General features: G+C 44.4%; 6 protein-coding genes across 6 annotated transcripts; 3 read left to right on the top strand and 3 right to left on the bottom strand.

Annotated features, from left to right (window-relative positions):
* Positions 1 to 803: 803 nt before the first annotated feature.
* On the bottom strand, positions 804 to 3,488 carry LAJ45_06240 (uncharacterized protein; the record flags this gene model as incomplete). Its single annotated transcript, XM_046115804.1, has 4 exons — positions 804 to 2,055; positions 2,128 to 2,286; positions 2,352 to 3,089; positions 3,208 to 3,488. The coding sequence occupies 4 exons, from the start codon at positions 3,486 to 3,488 to the stop codon at positions 804 to 806; spliced, it is 2,430 nt and encodes an 809-aa protein (XP_045970913.1).
* Positions 3,489 to 8,961: 5,473 nt separating this feature from the next.
* Positions 8,962 to 10,335, top strand: LAJ45_06238 (uncharacterized protein; the record flags this gene model as incomplete). Its single annotated transcript, XM_046115803.1, has 2 exons — positions 8,962 to 8,964; positions 9,043 to 10,335. 2 exons carry the CDS (start codon positions 8,962 to 8,964, stop codon positions 10,333 to 10,335), a joined length of 1,296 nt encoding a protein of 431 aa, XP_045970912.1.
* A 975-nt stretch (positions 10,336 to 11,310) lies between these two features.
* On the bottom strand, positions 11,311 to 12,640 carry LAJ45_06237 (uncharacterized protein; the record flags this gene model as incomplete). Its single annotated transcript, XM_046115802.1, has 4 exons — positions 11,311 to 11,319; positions 11,417 to 11,965; positions 12,032 to 12,310; positions 12,371 to 12,640. 4 exons carry the CDS (start codon positions 12,638 to 12,640, stop codon positions 11,311 to 11,313), a joined length of 1,107 nt encoding a protein of 368 aa, XP_045970911.1.
* A 2,780-nt stretch (positions 12,641 to 15,420) lies between these two features.
* LAJ45_06236 (uncharacterized protein) lies at positions 15,421 to 17,352 on the bottom strand (the record flags this gene model as incomplete). The annotated part of the gene is made up of 4 exons (XM_046115801.1): positions 15,421 to 15,984; positions 16,038 to 16,700; positions 16,755 to 17,143; positions 17,226 to 17,352. 4 exons carry the CDS (start codon positions 17,350 to 17,352, stop codon positions 15,421 to 15,423), a joined length of 1,743 nt encoding a protein of 580 aa, XP_045970910.1.
* A 627-nt stretch (positions 17,353 to 17,979) lies between these two features.
* LAJ45_06235 (uncharacterized protein) lies at positions 17,980 to 18,420 on the top strand (the record flags this gene model as incomplete). Its single annotated transcript, XM_046115800.1, has 2 exons — positions 17,980 to 18,295; positions 18,389 to 18,420. 2 exons carry the CDS (start codon positions 17,980 to 17,982, stop codon positions 18,418 to 18,420), a joined length of 348 nt encoding a protein of 115 aa, XP_045970909.1.
* Positions 18,421 to 20,184: 1,764 nt separating this feature from the next.
* Positions 20,185 to 22,210, top strand: LAJ45_06234 (uncharacterized protein; the record flags this gene model as incomplete). The annotated part of the gene is made up of 4 exons (XM_046115799.1): positions 20,185 to 20,206; positions 20,317 to 20,415; positions 20,475 to 20,548; positions 20,609 to 22,210. The coding sequence occupies 4 exons, from the start codon at positions 20,185 to 20,187 to the stop codon at positions 22,208 to 22,210; spliced, it is 1,797 nt and encodes a 598-aa protein (XP_045970908.1).
* Between the last annotated feature and the right edge of the window lie 918 nt (positions 22,211 to 23,128).

Genomic DNA, 23,128 nt, shown 5'->3' with positions numbered 1-23,128 from the left:
CAGGGAAAGCTTGTCTGGGGTCGTGATTCAAGTACATACTAGTACATAATCTAATCGAGTGCACGTGTAACACTGAGCTTCATCCACCTACATGTGTATGTACGTAGAGTATGTATATATGTACCTATATGTTCGATAATACCCCGCGAGGATATTTGAAGTCTTATAATTATCTTGGGCCATAGGCCTTAAGGGCCCATAGGACTCGCAAGTACTAAGTGCGTGATATATTATGGTTTGGTAAATTTGCGTGTACTCTAGAGAGTTAAGTAGCACATGTAGGCACATGCAGGCAAATGCATTATGCAACAACCAAATAGCTCAGGCACAGGTAACAATTACACTTACGGGAGAGAATTTTTTGCGATTTAGAATGGTGGGGAGAAAATGAGGATGAGAACAAGAATGAGAATGAGAATGGTCATCGAGTACAAGATGAGGTTGACAATATGCAACGTTTTAAAGTCTAGTGCCAATGACACTCTTAATTTAAGTTCAATCCATTCTGTAAATTGATGACTCAACACTCGATGCGTCCCCCTTTTGAAAACCAGTATGCTGATGCTGATAAAGACCCTATTGTCGAATACATAGAAGCAGTAAAGAAGGGATATGAAAAGTGAGAGAGAGAGGGAGAGAAACAATGATAACCGCCCTGGAAAAAATAACCGCCCTAGAAAAAGAAAAAGAAAAAGAAGAAAAAAACTCCGGGATACCGATAAAAATGAATTTTAAACCCCAGAAGAACAAGATAGAAAGATTGTAGTAACAGAGAGAGATATCTTAGTCTAGATCCAGGACATTCAATCGATGATGATCACTTCCTTGGCTTTCGGTCCACCACCAGCTGCTTTTTCCTTCTCCATCGCCCTCTCTTTTACTCTCGCCTCTTTTTTCGCTTTTCTACTATCCCGTTTCTCATGAGGCTGCTCAAGACCTCTCAATCTCTTAGGCTTTGTAGCAGAATTTCCGCCCACATTTTTCTCCCTTTTCTCTTTTGCAGTAATTGCAGGGCCCTTGGCTTCCCTTGTTCCCATAATATCTTCTACATCAAGCGAACCATATTTCTGTCGATATACGTGCTTCAGGGTTTCCCGCATTGAACTGATATTCCTGTAGTTGGCACCTATTATGACACCGAGAATTGACCTTCCGGCTCGCGTTTCGAATGGTAAACTGTCAAGCAAAGCCATTTGTTTCACTAGCGCATGGTAGGCGTCGGCAAAACATTGCAAGATGAGAGATATTTGATATGAACTCTTTGCGACATCATTCTCAGGATCGTGGGGATCCTGTATGCATAATTGCCAGGTCTTATGGTTGGGGTTAACATTAAATACACCGGTCTTCCTGAAATAGCCCGGGGCGTTATCGTCGACGCGGATCCCAACAACACTAGTATTTATGTTCTCCCCGTAGAGTTCGAGAAATTCAAGAAGCATTACACCCAGATGGAGGCGCGGGTCGACTGCTCCGCTGCGGACCGATGGAAGGAGTTGAAGCATGGAAATTACCATACATGTGACAGAGAAGGATCCAAGGCCGCCTTGATACGGCTCGTTAAGGCCGCGGATCGAAAGGAAGTGTTTTATCAAGACAACAAGGACTGGCATTGCTGGGTATTCAATTTTCCAACGTTGGAAAGTTTCATTTGCAACGAGCCCAGAAGAGTTTTCAAATGAAATATCCACGTGAATTTTTGTTATGTTGTCTGTAAATTTGATGATTGGCACTTTTGCAGATGCAATGACCTGAACGTCTTGCCAGGTTGTAATGCCAGACTTTTTAAGTGCACCTGCTAACTTGTTTAGGGACGGTCTTGTATTATACTTGGGTAGGTCGAATTCAACGAAAGATTTCGAAACAACTACCAAATCGACATCGGATGTCGGGAGGTAAAGTTCTGCTGCAAAGGAACCAAAAACGCGAACATCAACGTCAGGCCACAGGTTAGTGATCACTTGACGAACGCGGTGAACGAGATCTCGGCGAATAGCGTGTTCATAGGCCCGCGGTTGAATGTAGGCCATAAAATCCGTAATTTCCTTGTGCAGCCTTAAAATTCATTAGCTGGCTTTAAAGACATTTATTGAGTATCTTATTTGATTCGTGCATGTGTATACATACCAATCTGTGGTTTCCAAAGACCTCGAGTGATCAGCTCCTCCCCTAACCCATGGTATAGGATCGACCCCACTGCTAGGTTTAATTGCCCACTCGGGTTTAACGTTTCCATCAGCGGTTGCGGGATTGACATTCCGTTTCCGGTTGAATTCACCAAACTTCCTTTTCTTAGGGATATCCATATGTATACCCATACCAGCTGGTGGCGGCGGGGGTGGGGTGGGGACGGAGGTAAGAGGGCTCGGAGGCGGGGGGGCCAAGGTATATCTCCGTCTTTGTTATTGAAAGATTTGGCAGGCTTCGGTAGATGTTCAACAGTAGAAACTTTTTTCGAGCCCTCTTCTAGATTAAGTTTGATAGGCCCTCCTAGACCCGGAGGCGCTGAAAGTGCTGCAGGCGCAGCCATGAAAGTTGATGCCCCAGGCGGGCCAAGATCCTGAACAGGCTTTTTTTCATCGACACGGCCGTAAAGTGCGTCTCTATGTGAGAAGTCGCCAATAGAAGAGCTTTTTAGATCGCCACTACTCAAGTCCCTGCTACGGCCATGATGTTCGACAATTCTGTGACCATCGTTAGCGCGGCGCATCTTACGACCCTCCTCGCGCTCCCGTTCAGCTTCATATTCTGATTCAGATTCTGACTGCTGCTGCTGCTGCGCCGCCGGTTCATCGATGAACGAGAACGGGATAAAGTCGTCGTTTTCAGCGACCTCGTTGCGAGTGGTAGCGGTTTGTTTTTTGAATGCCCGGATCATTGATATAACGTCCGGTTTCTTTTCCGACTTTCCCGCATTTTCTTCCCCACCTTTGTCCTTAGTAGCGCTCCCGCTTCCAGCTTCACCTTCGTTTTCCGACATTTCCATTGGAGTGTCCATGGCGTCATCTTTCTTCTCTTTACCTTCATATTCACCCTCGACCTGACCCTCGTTGACCCCATCCTCAACATCCTCTTTGAAACGATCCCCACTACCTGGAGCCATTCCCTCCATCAATTCAGGTGTTTTCTCGCGAGTGTCGAAATATAATATAGGCCTCTCATGTGCAGGGACAGGGGGATGAAACACAAAGGGTTTCCCGTCCCTACCGCCTCTGGCGAAATTCCCCCTCCTCTTCCTCTCGAAGATCCGCTTCGCCCAGCCCCACGACGAGGTCCTGACGGTGGGGCTCGAGATCGCTGGTCGTTGCTATCAGGGCGATATGAGTCGGTAGGCAGTTGACGAGAGTGCTCGAATGAGAATTCGTGACTATTAGCACGAGAGTCTTCACGTCCAGTGAAACGGGGCATTTCGCTGGGAGGTCTTCTGTCGTCATGGGGATATCTGTCACCGCCACGGTCACGGCGGTCATGGTCATAGTCGCGATCATTGTCGCGACTGTGCGAGGGGGTGTATCTATCGCCGCGGTCACCCATGGCTAAGAAGTGTTGTTGGTAACTTTCGGTGGTCTTGAAGTTGTTTTTTATTGAGACCGAGAAGCAAGTCTTTAAAACCACTAATTTATCAGGCAGAGATTGAAAGACGTAACTGAGGCGCGAAGTCTGATTGATGGCCGCTTAGTGAATTTGCCCCTGGGTATGGTGAAAATGGATACCAGGACCTCACCTCTGCAGTGTGTTGCAGCAGAGTCTTCTACCTGCAACTGGTAGTGTCGCTCAAAAAGTTTAGGCAACGGCGGACTTGGCGCACGCGTGATGACATGCGGGTAAGGAGCTCGAGCCCTAACCCTTATTTACCCAGATAGAGTGTACTTCGGTATCAGGGATAAGTGAGAAGACACCACGATGCCAAGATTGCGTGAAGGGTGTCTTCTCACTTACCCCTACCCCCGAAGTACATACTAGCAAAGACGAAAAGTCCTCGGGTCACGTGTAGGCTATTTTCTGGCATCATGGTGGGATGAATAAGGTTAAGAATCACGGGACCCGGAGACTTTGGGTCTTTGCTAGTCAATCCACCCAAAAGCTTCTCCTGCTGATAGAGCATGTTCTAAATATAGTGTATATTGTATTTTCAGAAGTTCGTTTAAGTAGGAGGTTTATTATTAAGTTGGTTGGGACCTACGGTTTCGAGATACCAGATAAAGATTAAGAGAACACTCTTAGATCCTTTATTCTGACAGTACCATAGAAATTTTTGCCTTGATATAGTAGTAGTCTATCTATATATTCCTACTTGTTGGTTGTTGAGTTGCGTCCTGCAGCTGGCCCTCGCTCAAATTTTCTCAGACCCCGGTTCATTTTATTTAGGGTCAGGTCGAAGCCTTTCTCTTTCTTCAAGCATACAGAGCTGGAATTTTATAGTACATAATTCGTCTCGACGGATAGTTACACTGACGTTGCGATTCCATGATCTGGTATCCTTCATACAGTTGCTCTACTTAAGATTTGTGTGGAATTCAAACCTAGACCACTAGAATCTGTTGGTTACAGAAGAACTTGTGACATTAAGAACTGAGCAACTGATCGTGAAGGTACTGCAATATATCACCTCTGCCCGGGTGTTCCTTTTATCAAAACTTCCACTCTAGTAAGTTAGCCAACGTAATTTATATCCGGCCTGACGGCCTAAGGAATACGAGACTTCAAGTAGATCCACTAAAAATTGGTTGGGGGAAAGAGCTATTCTTAGTGTGTTTTGCGTTGAATCCGTGATTCTGACTGAGTCACTGTGCGACGAAAACATCGATTGCGTGATCTTCAGTAAAGCAATTCCAAAATACTACATGTAAGTTCTGCGGAACTGAGAAGATAATTACAATCTTTGTGATATACTCAAACTCCGCTCGATACACTGTTACTATAGTTAGAATTTGGTTTTTGTGCATGTGGGTTGAATGATTACCTGGATTTAAGAATAAACCGGTTCCCTACCCTTAACTTTGCTCAGGCAATATTTGGTTCACTATTACCACAATCTGAGCAGGTAATTGGGAATCAAAACGGCCACCTAGAAACCTGGAGGAAAAAGGGAAGGAAAAAAAAGTAAGGTAAATAGTGAAAACAGAACTAACGAAATGACCAAACACCCCCGTTGTCCTCATGGCTAAAGTTCGGACTAATACTAACTACAGAGAAAGACCCTCAAGATACTTAGTTGCAGCTTCAACCGCTTCGTCAACCTTCTCAATGTTACTCCCAATGCCTTGAGAAGTCGCACCCTTCCCTCCAGCCTTACCACCAACCACTTCGGAGACTTTATCAGCCCAATCTTTCGCCGAGGTTTTCTTTGCAAATTCCTACAAGACAAGTCAGCCACATAGAGATTCTCGTTGGATGAAATAGCATAATTTTACCTCAGAAACATAGCAAGCATGGATAACCTTGCCATCCGTACCCTGATCGACAGTATCCGCAGCGAAAAGATAGACGGTCTTATCCTGATTTTTACTCTGAACATGCTTGATCGCATCACTCACTGCCTTTGAGTTTGCGCTGATTGGTAGTTTTGCAATGAGATACTTCTTATCGCTATTGTCTTTGAAGTACTCGGTGACTATCTCAACAGCCTTCTTCAATTCAGCCTTTTGTTTCCCCTTTTGATCATCAAGCATCTGTTTATGGATCTTTGCGAAGCGCTCCTTCAGCTGACTCTTCTTAACAGCGCTGATATAAAGATTGTTAAGATCCGCCTGTGTTTGTTTGATTTGTGCTTCCTTTGAAGCACTAGCAGGCATTTTCTCAAGGGTCTTTATTCGTGCCTCAAACTCTGCAGCAATGCGTTGGACTTCGTGGGCATCTTCACCGGTAACAGCAACTATTCGGCGAATACCTTTTGCGATACCATTCTCCTCAAGGATGATAAGATCTTTGATATCACCAGTCTTTTGGACGTGAGTACCACCGCAAAACTCGATGGAAACCTTCCTCCACTGGGGGTTCTTGACATCCGCTAAAAGATCTTCGACCTGTACTCCGACAGAGACAACACGAACTGGGTCGGGGTAAGTTTCCCCAAAGACAGCCCTAACTCCCTCAATCTCGCGGGCGGAAGCAAGAGGAACGTCCATAGCATAAACCTCGAGATTTTGTCGAATATAATCAGTTGAGATTTTCTCTATTTGCTCAAGTTCCGCGTCGGTAACACCAGTTTTATGTGAGAAATCAAAACGGAGCTTTTCCGGCGCAACAAGAGATCCCCTCTGATCGATACCCTCACCAAGAACCTCACGGAGAGCGTAGTTAAGGACGTGAGTACCGGTATGGTTATTGCGGATAGGCCAGCGGCGAAGCTCGTCATACTCACAAATGACCTCGTCAAGAACTGAAAACGAGCCATATTTCATGAAGCCGGTATGCAAAACATATCCTGCGTACATCTGCACATTCTGAACATCAAGTTCAGCTTGCCCGTCAATAAGAATCTTTCCGGTGTCGTATTCTTGGCCACCTTGCTCCGCATAAAAGTTGGTTTTGTCAACAATAAGGCCAATCTGGGCGTTTTCGGGTATGTCTTTCGTGCTTTCAACGAACTGCTTGTTGTAATATATAGCTTTGATTTGGCTCGTAATATTTCCCCGCCCTATGGAAGTATTAGTTCTATTTTCGACTGTTAGTGGCACACTACTCACCATATTTATATTGATCATCCGTTTTGGGAACGCTCTTCATCGTTTCCAATTTACCAAGATCATGCACATCTAACTTAAGAAGCTCGGCTTCACCAGCCTTCTTTCTGCCCTTACTAGCTTCCTTACTTTCCGCTTTTGCTTTCTCGAACTCAGTTTCATCGATTTCCAACGCGCTCTCCTCGGCCATAATCCTTGTAAGATCGGCTGGAAAACCAAAGGTGTCGTACAAACGCCAAACGTCGGTACCATTGAGTGTTTTTGAGCCTTTGATTTTGGTCTGTTGAGCGTAGTGTGCAAACATCCTTTCACCTCTATCAAGAGTGCGAGAAAAGGATTCCTCCTCTTCGTTTAACACTTCCTTGACGTCGGTCTCCTTTCTTCTAATCTCCGGGAAAACTTCACCCTGATTGAAATTTTAGAGAAATTTTAATAGACCAGTGATCGGGGGTATTACCATTTGGTGAATGAGAGTCGGTACCAACCGGGAAAAGAATTCACCAATTGGAACATCGAAGTATCTTCGAGCATATCTAGCACCTCTTCTCAGGATACGCCTTACAACGTATCCGCGCCCTTCATTGTTGGGAACTCCCCCATCCGAGATGGCAAATGTGAGTGTTCGGACGTGGTCTGCGATCACTCGATACGCAGTATCAATTCCATCCTTATCGTCTTCCCCGAAAGCACCAGCATATGGTCTTGCACCAGTAAGCTCTTGGATCGTCTTAAAGAGTGGCGTGAATACATCGGTATCATAATTGGACGACTTGTCCTGCAGGATAGAAACTAAGCGTTCAAAACCCATACCAGTGTCCACATGCTTGTTGGGTAAAGACCGTAGGGACCGGTCAGCTTCGCGGTTGTATTGAATAAAAACGTTATTCCAGATCTCAAGCACGTTTGGGTCGTCTTGATTGACGAGGTGAGCAGCATTTCGCCCTCCAATGCGATCATAGTGAACTTCACTGCAGGGACCGCATGGGCCCTGGTCTCCCATCTCCCAGAAGTTGTCCTTCATGTTCCCTGGAAGAATATGATCATCAGCAACACCCACGGATTTCCAAAGTTCTTTTGATTCAAGATCCGGCTCGAGCCCCCCAGCCTTATCTCCCTCGAAGTATGTCACGTATAACCTATCGGGATCGAGTTTGTAAACTTTAGTAAGGAGCTCCCAGGAAAAGGCGATAGCCTCCTTCTTGAAATAGTCGCCAAAAGACCAATTCCCGAGCATCTCAAAGAAAGTCTAACATCATAAGTTTTAATTAATCTCCGCGCAGATACAATTTTGCTTAAGAAAACCTTACATGATGGTAGCTATCTTTCCCAACATCGTCCAAATCATTGTGCTTGCCGCCTTTTATTTATTAGATATGTTTTATCAGATTATTGAATTCGTGGCTGGATACTGACCAGCTCTAATACACTGCAATTTGGCGTTAGTTTCTTGAAATGTTTAGAATGTGGAATACAGAAGATTGGAGCTCAGCGGATAGACGATTAATCGAATTGATAGCTCACCTTTTGAGTATTGACGGCACGTTTCAAAGTTGCGAAATCCGATGCAGGGTCCACAGTTCCGAGAAAGATAGCCTTGAATTGATTCATGCCCGCATTGGCGAACAGCAAAGTTGGGTCAGACAGAGGCACAACGGACGAAGAAGGCACTTTTTTAGAAGAAACAAAAACCGGGTTCAAATATTAGCCTTTCACCATCACGAGAAACACAATAATATTGGAAACCAACCAACAGTGTGACCATTTTTTCTGAAGTACTCGATAAAGGTTTCCCTTACACGACGAGCAGGCCATTCCACCTCGGAAGGTCCGACGGGAACGGAGGAAACCATGGTACGAAAGAGACGATGCGGAACAAGGAATGTAGTTGAGGAGGGGTGAAGGAGGGGTTGTCGCTGGTAGTTGGTGGGGTTAATCAGAGAAGCTCTTCTCCCGTGCAACACCGCAAAATTAGAAGAACCGACAAAAGACGGACGGCAGTGAGTCAACGGTAAGGATACCCTATGTCCTCGAGAAATCATCAAGACCTGTTTGCCACTTTGTTTCAAAATCGAATCGGGAAAAAATAAAGCCCACAAAGATTATCCAATTATGGTCAATTAAGCCGGCGCATAACATCGGTACTAGATTTTCTATACACATGAAAACCCCTAACCCATCTAGTTGCGGCTTGGCACCCAGTCTCGACTGAAGTTGTTGAAGATGCCACCTGTGATCATCTCAGCAATACTTTACTCTACTGATGATATATAAATACATGGTACGTATTATAACCCTGTATAAGACCTCCGTTTCCCTCTCATTTGTGCAGCATACGAACTATCTACCTGCTATACAGACCGAATCTCATAAACAGACTACTTTCCTGAAATTCATCTCAGTCATGAGAACTCCCTGGCTCGCCCTCTTTTTCGGAATTCCCACCCTCGTGGTCAGTGCAACGCACAGCATCCCCGACAAACATCCCACTAAGGAGTCATCATCAGATTTGATCTGTCATGACATAAACTGCTATTCAAAACACTTTGTTCCAACGAATGAATTCCAGACCATTCACGACGATCAAGTGGTACCCCCTGGTCTTCATTATAGACTCAACGTCGAGACGGGCTTGAAAGAGGCAAAAATAAATGTCGCCAGCGACTCTGATGATGATCATACTGGCGTGGTTGTTATCCCCAATAAAGATGAGGAGGCAGCTATCATAGATTCACCAAAGCCTATACCTCGAGCGCCGATTAGCCCTGATGGCGCTATAAAGCCACCGTTACCCTCATCTGCTGGCGAAGCGCTCGCCTTCTCGGATTCCCTCGAAGTCCTTCTCAAGCACTCAAAATATTCCACATCTGAGATTACTCACGCTCTCCTGTCATTGGAAGACCTAGTTCACGAAATTTACTGGGGTCTTCAAGTTTCAGCTCCAAAATACGTTTCCCCTCTGCTCACCTTAGTTTCAAACTCGCCCGATCCAACTATTCGCTCAACGGCAGCTCTCGTTATCGGCAGTGCGCTCTCAAACAATCCAAAAGCACTCGCCTCTGCAACCTCGGATAGTTCGGTGAAGCTAATCAGGACACTACTTTCGTCCCTCGAAAAGGAAACCGACAACAACGCTAAGGCACGGATCTTATATGCGCTTAACCAAGCTATCAAGTCCCCCATAACTCGCGCCGAGTTTCTCACTAGACAAGGCCTACAAACACTGCATCAACTCTTTAAGAATGGTGATTCTGAATTCATAGGCAAATCTGCTATCGTCATTGAGGACAATTTTCTCAACGAAGACATGCGATCTGACGCAGAAGTCATGAAGAAACAAGGTGGATCAACTCATTTTAATCCTGCTAGAGATGGCATCGACGAAAGGAAGTTCTGCTCGCTATTCGAAGATACTCTTCTGGAAAGCACCGAGAAAGGAATCGATAACGACGTCCAGGAGAAAATCTTTAGTGCTTTAAGTGCTTTGAAGAGGAAACATCATGGACATGCTGAGTGCAAGTCTACTGATGATTTCTTGCTATGGTTAGATACGCAGGCAGATTTAGGCGGAAGATTATATGGAGATGTTGAGGAGGAAGGTGATCAACAACTAAAACTAATGGCCTTCGATAATCGTGATTTGTTTCCTTAAGTTTAGTTTCTTATTATCTTAAGTAATAGTTGGTACGGCGCATGTTAAATATTTCTAAGATTCTAATCCAAATTACTGTACATAAAAAGTCTCCTCTATTGTATCAGAATACATGAGCAGGCACTGATCTCTGGATCATTGGTCATTGAATTGTGTTTTGTAGGATTTCTCAGTGCAGCGAAAGCTTGCTATAAGGGACCTTCTAAAGGGGCAATCTCTATAAGAGTAGCACTTGTCGGTACTTTTCCTTTAGTTCTCAGTACTAGCACTCTCTCTATATATAAGGGCAATCTCCCTGTAACGGTACCAAATTCCGGCCTGAGCATATATATACCCTTATAGCAAGCTTTCGCTACATCTAGATGCTTTATTATGTATAACCCTAACCCTAGTCACTTGCCCAGTTTTTTTTTTTTTGTTTAATTCATTGATTGCAGTCACTTACCCAGTAGCAGTGATGCGCATTACCACTCACATATATATTTGAGGTCTTGTCTCTGAGGTAGCTCAAGGTAAGGAGGTCTACGACTTGGGCTACCCGGGACTGGGGTAATCATGCGCTGGAGGCCTTTGTTCTGTACAAACAGAAATCCCTCCTTGAATAATTAAATTTCCAGATCCACCACATTGTAACTTGCCCTTATCGAATTAAGTAATAATTTGGTTCTTCTAGTAGTGTCCTACACCATAAATATATGTAGATTTAGTTCTTCATTTCTTCCAACAATCCATCAACGAGTACCCTAATCTTCACCAATTCTTCCTCTAGTCCAACATCATTTATTCTTTTCCCCACCCATACCCCAGTAGTCTCATTAGCACCCAAATCTTCACCCACCTCCTGTTTTTTTCTCCTTACAGTTTGAGCAAATGTACTTTCAGTACCATGTGATAACGCTACATGCGCGACTATCTCGCATAGCAAACCCCATATGATCTTTCCTAAATCCAAATCCATTCCTTTGGCTTTTGGCGCTACCCTTTCTAACGAGTCCAAGTCTCCGGAAACTTGAAGAAATAAACTAACAAGCGTGAACGCATGTGTTACCCGCACTGGATGATGTCTTTGGGGATAGTGCACGGGGTCAACATATAAATATAGCAGCAGCGAGTGAAGTAGCGCTTGAGGCCATTTCGATAAAGGGATGTAAACGCTGTGTATGAGCTCATGATGCAGCAGTGGCAGTGGCTGTCGTTGTAGAGGCCATAATTTCGTCGTATGGAGGGCCCTTATTGCTTTTAACAAAACATCCTCCGAAGGTGTAGAAATCGCCGCCCAGGCATACTCTTCGAGATTAGAAGTGGTGACACCTGGAATATCGATAAAGACCTCTTTCAATCCACTGCAAGTAGCGGGTGACACACATTTCTGACATGAGCATGTAAAAAAATATCGTCCCTGGAGCTCTGAACGGCGACGAGAAGTCGGATTAGTGTTATCGATGTAAGATATTGTTATTTCTTCATCCTTTGCGATTTCCCGTAGTGCCCTGACGGAAACGGTGCGGCCATCGAATACCATCACCGAGTTTGGATCGCACGAATGATTCATCAGACTTGCTAAGGGGTCAAAGGCGATACCAATTGGGTCGAATGTAGAGTTAACGAGGGTGATACTGTTAATCAAGAGCTATTCCATTCCTCCGTTAGCATTCTGTTAATCCACATTCTATGTATCAGGCGTAGATATCCAGACCCTTGCATAAACCCCCCGGACATCCTTCTCCCCCAAAATCGTTCCAGAATATCCATGTGCTCCTTTGGCCATTAAAGTTATCATCTCCCATTTGTCAGTCTTTCTCAATTCGCTCTCATGGCTCTCGAGCGAATTTATCTGACTCCATGCTTCCCCGGGAGTGGTCCATAACATGCGTATTGTAGCACGAACTGATCCGGGAAGTATACGTGGATGAAGCTTCTTAAAAATTGCACATTCTACTTTGTGGAGCGCGCGCCAATCGGCTCTTTGGCAGTCCTTTGTATATATCAATTTAGCGACTATTCGCTCCTGATGAGTTTGGCTATAGAAACATACCTTGCTACAGTACTTTACCACTCTACAGCCAGTACAATAGTTCAAAGATCTCTCATCTTCATATAAGTTCAACATTGAAGTCCCGCCTCCGGCAGGTCTCCACAGCATACATCGACTGCAGCATTCCGTAAGATGTATATCGTCTGGGACGGTGACGAGAGGCTCTGGTATACTAAGGACGAGCTGGCCAGGTGTGATTTTAGTAGTTGCGAAGAGGCCAGTGCCTCCGAGAGAAGAAGGGTGGGTGTAAATATTGATATTGTGTGTCATATTGTTATGTTGGTTATACAGCTTGTCTGATGTTGAACATGTTTAGCAAAGTAAACACAGGCTGGACACGAGACTAGATAGGTATGGTAACTGTACCTACATGTATTTAGTTATTAATCACCTCTCCTTCTGTTTCTTGTGCTTCAACAAGTAAACCTTTACAGCACCTAGCTGAGTGATCGAGTGGTTGACTGGACGATCAAAGATGCACCTTCATGTAACCGATTTTTAGTCAGCATTGCTACATACTAGATCACATGGCTTGGCGAGAATGGGTCGAGTGATTTTACATGAATTAGGGATTTGTTTAATTATAACCATTACTTAGTACACACGGAATATCGAATGAGCAAACGATTTCTTTCCCTATTAGAGGCTGGCATCGTAGCCAATAGGAAAGCCATCAGTGCTGATTCTAATTCAGGACAGGGAAATACCTGACCATGCAGAGTTTACTAATTTCATGACGTTTTCGAACACGACTGCTATTTCATACCATCTAAGAGAGCGTCAAGCCCTCCTTTTTTGTACGGTACACAATATCGGTCGTATTCGGAAACGCTATGAATAGACGAGTACCAGACCATTCATTCTAGCATATCGAAAAGACTCTTCGACGTCCCAAAGTTCGAATGTATCGAAGTTTGAATAATAGGCAAATCAGTTGCCTTGCGAAAGAATCCTTAGGCCGTCCTTCTCAATAACCTTCTCAAACTTCTCATGCATGGTGATTTCTCGGCAAGGCCCCTAGAAATACGCGCTAGGGATTCGGCTACCGGCACGATCAGGTCAGTAGATACAAAGTGTAAGTTATTTTCTGTACGCACCATTGCTTAGGCCAACTGAACTCTCTATCTCAGTCAGCAAAATGTGCGTTTCTCCATACGCAGGTACCAAGCATATCACTGTAGTTGCCGAAACCGTCACCAGTAATATCCCGGACGAATTCACCTTCGAATTCCAGGGAGGTTTTAGTTTCGATCTTCCTAGAACGCCATAGGTCTCAATTGGGCTAACCACAGATAAGAATGTGATTAAGGACGATGGTGAATTTTGTCTTCTACCCCTCACTTTCGTCTTTTCCCTCGAAATTAACGTGAATGGAGATTCGGGGGTGTTTGGCGGTCTATCAGATGAAACTCTGGGTCCAATAACTATTTTTGGCGGCGGTGATGGTACATGATCTATAATCTGAAGATTCAGACCAAAATCCCTATGCCCATGTGAAAGTATATGAGATCCGCTATGGCGCCGACGAAAGTATTCCCCGGGAAGGACAACAGTACTAGGTGTTATCTCTCCACCTGGTACAGCAGGCGGAACTTCTAACTTGGTGATCTTTCCCAATAAACTTTCTTTAGCGGATAGAACTGGGGGCGACGATTGCAATGCTTCAATAGTAGTGATGCGGGGTAGTTGACCTAAGGCATCACTTCTTAGATGATGAACTCCAAAAGATCCCACTTGCTCAACCAGTACTTGATCCGGGGGTTCGCCCTGTAATAGACTATTAAGGGATCTATGGAATAAAGGCTCAGGATCTTCAACCAAGAGCTTCCTTTCAAGATTGTCAGGATCTATCCTCAATTTTGAGGATGCTTCTATGAGGGATTGTAAGTCAGGAGTCGTCAGTATTGGAAACTGTAAATCCAGCATACCTCCCTCGGGAACAATTCTAGAGCCTCTTTGGACTTCGGCCATAACATAACCCGATACCCTGCTCTGGGCTTCACTTTTCTCGCTCTCAGACAATGTGAATTCGCTCGTACCTGAATTAGAATGCTCATTCTCAACATGCATCCTCTCCGTATCAAATGTCGGTGGGACGTAAAAGCTAAGGCATGATTGAGAAGATGTGTTCGAGTGATAATCTGGCTTTTGTAGTACTCCTAGGTAATCATAATCTATTTCATTCCGTGGTGTATTTTGAATCTCGGATGATCTTGTTGATGTCTCTGCGCTTATATAAACTCTCCCAATAGATGAACCACTAGCCTCGGAAGCGCAAACCATTGGGGGATGAAGCTCAGAGTTACGATCATCTGACCTCGTTAAGTTCTGGGGATGTAACATGGAAGTACTGGACTCAAACTCATGTACTTGAGAGTGCGGTACAGAGTTACTTGAAGCATTTTCGGTTTCTAAACTTAGAGAGTGAGAGTGCGAGTGGGAAAGTGGACTTGTAATTCCTATCAACACTGATTTGTGATAAAGTATTTCTGACGGTCGCGGGGAGTCATTGCTATGTGTCCGAGATCGAGGATTTGGACTGAGCGAGCGATGTCGAGGGATATTCCTTGTAGCAAAGCTATCTCTGGCTTTTGCAGCAGCAAAACCTGAATTGTCCGGAGCTGTTACAGAGCGTTTTAAAGGGGGGGATGCATCTCCAGCTTTAACATAGGACGTTTTGTATTGAGGTGGCTGATACGTTGCTAAAAGGGTATAATAGGAACAAATCCAAAAGACGGGATTCAGAGATGCCACAGAGAGAAACAGCGATAAAACGGTTCCTTCGATCTTTTAGGCCCTTGATTGCTTATATTGGCAGAATATGATTCGATAGATGAAGGCTGGTCAATATCTTGACGCTGTTCATCCCAGGAGAGGGGAGGTACTAGTAAGCAATTCCTTTTTCTAAAAAGGAAAAGAAATGATAGAGTACAGAATTTAAACGTTGCTAGGAAGAAATCTACATGTAGACTATCCAATTGAACAAGTATGTTTTGAGTGTTTTCACCACGGCTTATGATTACATGTACTACCATGCCGGAAAGGACAAATCATTCCTCCCCAGAAACATCTCCACTACTCTCTTTATCCAAATCCATATCACCCATATCATCCCATAAATTTACATATTCCATCCCATCCGCTATTACATCGCTCTCCTCATCACTCCCACTACCAGAGCTGTCTGTATCCGTCATCTCATCTTCGTCCTCGTCATCATTCCCGTTATATTCCCCGTTTTCTTCTCGTCTACCCCATTCTGCATCAATGATCAATTCTTCCACCTGACCTTCATCAAATCCATGGTGTTTTAGACTCCTCAAATGTACTTTCAAATCGTAAATTCTAACGAATCTATAATCGCAGTTGGCGACAAGGCATTTGATATTTCTCCCGCTTTCTTCGTACCCCATGCCAGTAAGTTGTTGTATAAGATCCGGTTTCTTGGTGGATCTACTGCGTGGCTTTCTGCAGGGTTTCCTGCGACCGGAATGATGGTTTTCGATGTGTATTTGGAGCTGAGATTTATAGCCATAGGTTTTGGGACAGTCTGCACAGGCGAAAGGGCGAAGGTCCTCGTGTACTCGACGGACGTGAACTTTTAGTGCATGTTTCTAAATGGAAAGGCCATGAGTAATTGGACATTAAAAATTATGGATGAACTTACCTTTGTGAAACCCGTGCCACATTGTTCACAAATATGATGCCTTCTTTCTTCTAAAAGGGCACCATGAGTGTTTGCGATGTGGATTTTTAGATTTCTGGCGTTCTTAAAAGTATAACGGCATTGAACACAGGTAGGAGGATGCATGTGTATTGTGTGGCGGCGAAGCTCTAGATATGTTTTAAACCCGATTTTACCCTGCAACCTGGCAGTTTCAGGATATAATATTTTCCCCTCTGGTTTGGTGACAAGCATGGAACGAACCACTGGAAAGGGGGTGGAGGATTCTGGATTGAGATTTTCAACAATTCCACCATCGCAAAGGTCTGGGTTTCCTGTCAATGGTGTGTTGTTGCCTTCTGCTCCTTGCCTTGGCGCGGCAATAATCTCTTCCCCAGGCGCTGGCTCGGGTCCTTTTTCGCCTTCTGTATAAGCACTACACATGGCACAGGTATAGAGTGCTGGCATTAAGCCCTTATGAACTTTATCTATGTGACCTCCCAATTTTCCTTTGGTATCAAAAGCGGCCGTGCACCCATGCTCAGGATTTTCTACGTCCTTATACGTGCATCCCCATGGTAATAATTTAAGGTGCACCTCGCGGATATGACGCCGTAATGGACCGCGTTTCCGAAACCCTTCCAAGCATGGAGGATAGTCTGTACACTACGGTTGAATTTAGTCAGTTAAGGGCCCACCATGGAAGTAACCTTAACCTACCACATGAGGGAGACTTTTCATATGACTCTCCAAATGCCTATTTAAATGTTGATTTGTGGTGAAAGTTGCCCCACACTCTCTAGGTTCCTTCCCATCACCATTATTTTGCTCGATGGCACCTCCGGGTGCCTTCCTCTTAAACCCAAAAGCGCCCCGATCTTCCTCGTTTCCAGGAACAATCATAAATGTGCATTTAAATGATTTTTCTTTCGTATGCAATGCTTTTACATGGGCCTTTAGGTGCGAATTTCGTAAAAATCTTTTATCGCAATTCTCCGGATCCGCAGTGCATATGTAAGGTCTTTCCCCGGTGTGAGAACGAATATGCTCCTCAAGGCGACATGGCTTCGTGAATATTTTCCCGCAGTCTGGGTAAGGACATGAATTTACTATTTACCCCTCTTATTAGTTTGGTTCATACTCTAAATTGCGGAAGGAAAAGGCAGGGAAAGTTTACGAGTTTTTTACCACCTTTCGTAGATGCTTTCCTTTTCTTTGCTACTAGATTAGGCTCTGCCGACGCTGAGCGCTTCGGTGGGGGATTGAGGACCATGGTTTCTTCTGAAGCTTGGCTAGTGACCTTAACACTCCCTGCCATCTTTATTGAGGTTGTGAAGGGCAAGTTTTGAATTGGAGATTATGTACATGCTGTACGTGCGCACAGTTGGGCAAATAAAGTGATGTGCGACTTAGAAAAAAATTTGATCTATGTAAGCTAAGATAAGATAAGATAAGATAAGATAGGTTTGATAAAGGTTACTTTTAGCCGCGCAGTGCCCACGTGACATTGGATACATGTATGTACCTGTAATACAAGAATCCGTGAAGGATGAAAACAGTGTATTACGTGAAGAAAATTGTATTGATTGATTTACAAGATTACACGATAAAAAGTGGTTTTAAAACATAATCAGTGCCAAGACTGATTACGTTACTTGACACGCATACTTTGGATGACAGTACCACTGATATGACATAGCGAGTGACAAGCCATGAAGTTGACCCGCTAAACATTAGATTAATTAAGCCTGCCCGCGGGTAAAGAAATAAATGATTCGGTACTATCTAGTTCGATTAATTGATTCATTAGTATTAAACTCATCGCTATCTATTTACAGGTTAGAATGCTATGACAAGGTGTTGTTATATAAGCATAGACCTCCCCTCATCATCACCCACCACCAATCGTCAAAGACTCATTCCACACAAACATCAAATACAAACAATGTCAAGCTCCACACAAAAGCTCACAAAAGAGGAAATCGACCGTCTCGTCGCCACGGCAACAAAAGATGCTGCGCACCGGCGTATGGAAATTCTCGACATCGCACGCGAAGCCGGAATCAATGCACCGCTCTCTGTTATCGAGGCTGCATTCGAGTCAAGGGGGTTCGGGAGGTATCCAGAGACAAAAGTGACAAAGGAGGAGCTTGAACTTATCAAAGCGGGGAAGCATTGGAGTCAGACCGAGGAGGGGAAGGCATGGGCAAAGGCAAACTCAGAAGTCAGGGATGCATCAGGAAATATCATCAAGCCCGCTGGTGAGTACAGATGTTCAAGCCCCACATTATACTAAAAAATTGAAGCCCAATATAAATGTGCGATACTCTTTGGCTGATCCGGACTATCCCCAGGAACTGGTGCACCTACACACCTAAATGGCTAAACGGAATTGGGCCATTTGTGATGAGGGATAACTTGGGTAGTTTAAAAGTATCTATTAACATTGTTCAATCATCCTTCTAATTCTATGAATTCCAAGTCTCTCCAACCGTGATGATGTGTTTCGAGAAGCTAAAGTAAATGAAAGGAATATGGATACCAAGCTCTCTCTCTCGGTGACTACTGGTACTTCTACACTACTACATGCATGTAGTTATCGATCCTAGGACTACATATACTATACTCGCATTTCAAGTATGTATTTACGCAACCAGCAAAACTCATAGAATCCCGAGAACTTTCCCATCTCACCTGAGGGTATTTGTCCTTTATCTAGACACCTGAAAGACTCTACAGGCCAGTTTTTAAGCCATATCCATAAAGCCCTGTAGGCAAAAGGCGTCTAAAAGTTCTTTTATTGATTTCCTCTCCACCTTTACCAGTATACCAATTAGGCCCAGAATTTGAGGCGTGAATCCCCTTTACCGAAATTATACTATACCTGATCGTTGCAGTTTTGGTACAACTATAGGACTTTTTATGAGTTGAAAACCTCAATTTTTAGTGTGTTTTGCTGGTTGGGCAAACACATACTTGATAAGCGAGTACATGTAGCTACTATAAATTCTAAACCCCCACTATGGGGCTAGATTCGATAGGTGAATTCATGTGATATAATCAAAGCGCACCACAATAAAATGCACGATGTACACACATGCATGTAACCATGAACTCGACCCAAAGCTTTCTTACTCTAGCAGCTCAACCACTAAGCTATGGCGCGAGAAGGCATGGGGGTGGGTGTGTCAACTTCAGAGGAACTTTTTTTGTATGGGAATTAGAGAAAGTTCCACCGTTGGGCTAGGCGCTAGTACCATTATGGGAGTAGATCTCCCAATTTCTATAGATTGATTGGCTGCAAACGCCGAAGTTTACATACCCACCATAGCTTCTCGAGTCATAGGTCCTATCAGGCCGGGTAACTGGTATTCGGGGGCACTTGGTCAACCACCGCCAGGTGGACAAAATTTGCCAACGAGTAGTAAGGTATCTATCTAGCTAGAGAAGGTATTCAAGTACTCAGAATTAATTCAGCATGTCTCTAAGTTGTGATGTAGGAGTTGGGGCCAGGAAAATGTGAAGATACTAAAAGCATGGAGGATAAGATTATTGTATAGAAAGATAGATCTGCTTCTGAACTACGAAAAGAACCAGTTGCTCAGGGCAAGGATTATTTGTATGGGGTGACGGTGATCTCTCATACAAATCATTACTGTTTCCGTCACTTGCATTTTTGGTTCCTACCCTGGTATACGAGTATAGCTATACATGTATGGAATTAAATCACAATGTCTGTGGGATGACTTTGAGTGTCAACGCCCAATTACCAAACACCCCCGGTACGAGAAATACACCCACATACAGCTACAGTGTTGTACTTTTTGGGGGGGTAAAAATAAACTTTTTTCTATACTCTATAACCCGTACATACGTCTCTACTCTATACTAGTAGAGAGAAAAAGCTTGAACCCAATGGCCGGATTTGCTGATTATTGGTGCCCGGCGCCATAACAAGCAGCTAGTGAGGGGATAAATTAAGAAGCATAAGCTGAGACAATCCCCTTGTTGCAGGCCAACTCTTGAGCCGCACTACACTAGTGGCAACCCAGATTCACAAGAAAAAAATTCCGCGACTTTCTCTCTTCCCGCCAATAGCCAACCAACTACATTGTACTTTATCAAAAAGCAGAAAATAATAAAGTTCATAATGGGTCGGATCAAGAAGAAGGGTAATAAACCCCGCTCACCCCTTACAGCACAATCCGTTCTACAAAATTGGACCGCGGCTTGGGCTTTCAATTTTCCTGACTGACCTTTTTTACTAACTTGTGCTGCATAGGTGTTGCCGGCAATGCGAAAAACTTCATAACTAGAACAAAAGCGGTCCGTAAGCTCCAGGTTTCTCTGCCTGATTTCCGAAGATTGTGTATTTTTAAAGGTATGCAAAAATTCTTCGAATTGGGCAAGGAATTAGGCTTACTGATACACTGTATGAAGGAATCTACCCCCGTGAACCTCGGAACAAAAGGAAGGCAAATAAGGGCTCTACCGCCGCCACTACATTCTACTACGTATGCTAAAAAGTAGTGCTGTATACTGTCAGAATCAAATTCTAATACTTTTGCCTACAGACAAAAGATATTCAATATCTACTTCACGAGCCCGTCCTCGAAAAATTCCGCGAACACAAAGCCTTCGCCAAAAAGCTCAACAAAGCCCTCGGCCGTGGGGACTATTCCGATGCAAAGCGTCTCGAGACTAATAACAAGCCCCAAGTTAAACTTGACCATATCGTCAAAGAGCGCTACCCCACCTTCACTGACGCACTCCGTGATCTTGACGATGCAGTTTCTATGTTGTTTCTTTTTGCCAACCTTCCAACTAATCACAACCTCAACCCCGAGACTATTGCAACATGCGAGAGGCTTTCCAATGAGTGGCAGCACTACATCATCCGCACGCATTCATTGAGAAAGAGTTTCCTATCGATCAAGGGAATATACTACCAGGCGGAGATTCAAGGTCAAGAGATTCTGTGGCTAGTACCATATAAGTTTGCGCAGAATGTTCCTGCAGATGTTGATTTCAGGGTTATGGGCACGTTCGTCGAATTCTACAGCACTTTGGTTGGATTTGTGCTTTTCAGACTTTACACCAAAGAAGGCCTTGTGTATCCACCAAAATTCGATGCAGATGCAGACTCGAAGGGTGCGGGACTAAGAGCGTTTAGCCTAGAGGCAAAAGGCGTTGGCCTTCTACCGGCTGCTGGAAATGATAAAAACAATACCAAGGCGATGTCGAGGCAGCTTGCTACACTTAACGAGAAGATCGCCTCGCTTGAACAGAAGGATGAGGAAGATCCTGTTGAGACCACTACACTGGAAGAAGATTCTGTGATGGGGGAGAGTACTATTGACACCTTTAAGCCTGTCGCCACTGGCGCAGATGTCCTGCTACAACCTCACATGAGCAATGTTGGGACCTCAGGCTCTCAAGATCCAGCAAACCTCTTTGCGCCGTTCACCTTCTTCCTCTCTCGCGAGACTCCAAGACAACCACTCGAGTTCCTTTTGAGATCGTTCGGATGTAAGAGAATTGGATGGGACTTGGTTCTCGGAGAGGGTGCGTTCACTGAGGACGAGAATGATCCATTAATCACCCACCAGATTGTTGATCGCCCCCCCGCCAAGCAAGTTGCACTCCCGCTCATGCCGATTGATGGCGATGAAGAAATGGCAGATGCATCCAAGGTCAAGAAAGTCAATGGAAGAATCCCGGGACGCATTTACGTGCAGCCACAGTATATCTGGGATTGTATTAATATCGGGAGACTGCTTTCGCCTGCCGAGTACGGCCCTGGAGCTCTGTTACCTCCTCACTTGAGTCCATGGGTCAAGGTCGACGAGAAGACATATGATCCTACCGCGCCCAATGTCGCCGACGAGGAAATGAGCGAGGATGAGGAGGACGATATCGAGGGTGGGATGGAAGTGGACTTGGAAAGTGAAGATGAGGAAGACGAACACGAAGCGATCGAAGTGGGCGCATTGGAAGAGGAAGAGGAAGAGCCAGAGTCTGAGGATGAAGAGGAGAAGGCGCAACAAGAGCATCAGCGGGAATTGGAAGCAGAGGCAGCAGGTGTCAAATTGCCAGTCGGAGAAAAAAGAAGAAGGAAAAGAGGAAGAGTAAGCAAGAGAGAGAAGAGGAGGAGCAAAAGGAAATGCAAAAGATAATGATGTCCAGAAGGAAGCGTAAGTTGTATGAGAAGATGCAGTTCTCGAACAAGAAGAAGGAGGAGGAAGTTGAGAATCTAAGGGAGAAACGAAGAAAATTGAGAAAGAGAAAAAGGCGAAGGGGGGCTAGTTTCTTTTCAAAGGTAAAGCTGGTATCCTTTTTTTTCTCTTTTGATCGACCTGTACTATACAATACAAAACACTTAGCGGAGGAATTGTTTACGAATAATGGATAAATAAAAGCATTTGATTCTTCTACCTAGTACTACATGTAGTACAGCGGTGGGTAATAAGTCATCGGACGACCTAGCCACAATTTTGCCTGCAAACGCGTATTTTGGTGGCGTTCCGTCTGATGACTTATTACCCACCGCTGTACTACGATGTAAATACATGTACCTTGCATACATTTATTTTATACGTACTTTGCATACATATACGTAAGTAAATGCAGTACCGAGAGGGACCAGAAATTGGCGCCGTATTTCAGGGAGACAAAACGATACAGCGCTGTGCGTTACATACAGTTTCCGGTAGGGTAGGACTATTGCGAAAGTCAGAGCTAAGAGGGTGGTCTGTGCTCGTAGCAACAGATCTTCTAAGGGCCAATAGGGTCACGGGAACCAACTTTCGCAATAATTCTACCGCAAACTGTACATAATAATATTGATGTTTGCCAGTTTTCTGCTGGGGGAATATGTAATTACATGTAGATAAAGTCCATGGTCGTTGATTGATAGTGGTAATCAAAGTGCAGTTGAGGCCTAGGTGAGGTGAGTTGAGGTTTTTAGTTGCAGGTTTTTAAAATCCACCTGTGTTGATGCTTGTACATATACCGAATATTTGCTGTACCGAGCCACTTAGGCTACATAGCCTTTTTTTTCTTTTTCCCAGCAGGGAGTTTGGTCTGCTGTACCG

Source organism: Morchella importuna, assembly GCF_003444635.1.
Source record: "Morchella importuna strain M04M26 chromosome Unknown Morimp01GS018, whole genome shotgun sequence".
NCBI classification, from domain to species: Eukaryota; Fungi; Ascomycota; class Pezizomycetes; order Pezizales; family Morchellaceae; genus Morchella; species Morchella importuna.
Note: the sequence above shows the minus strand (reverse complement) of the source record. Positions and strands in the feature narration are given on the sequence as shown.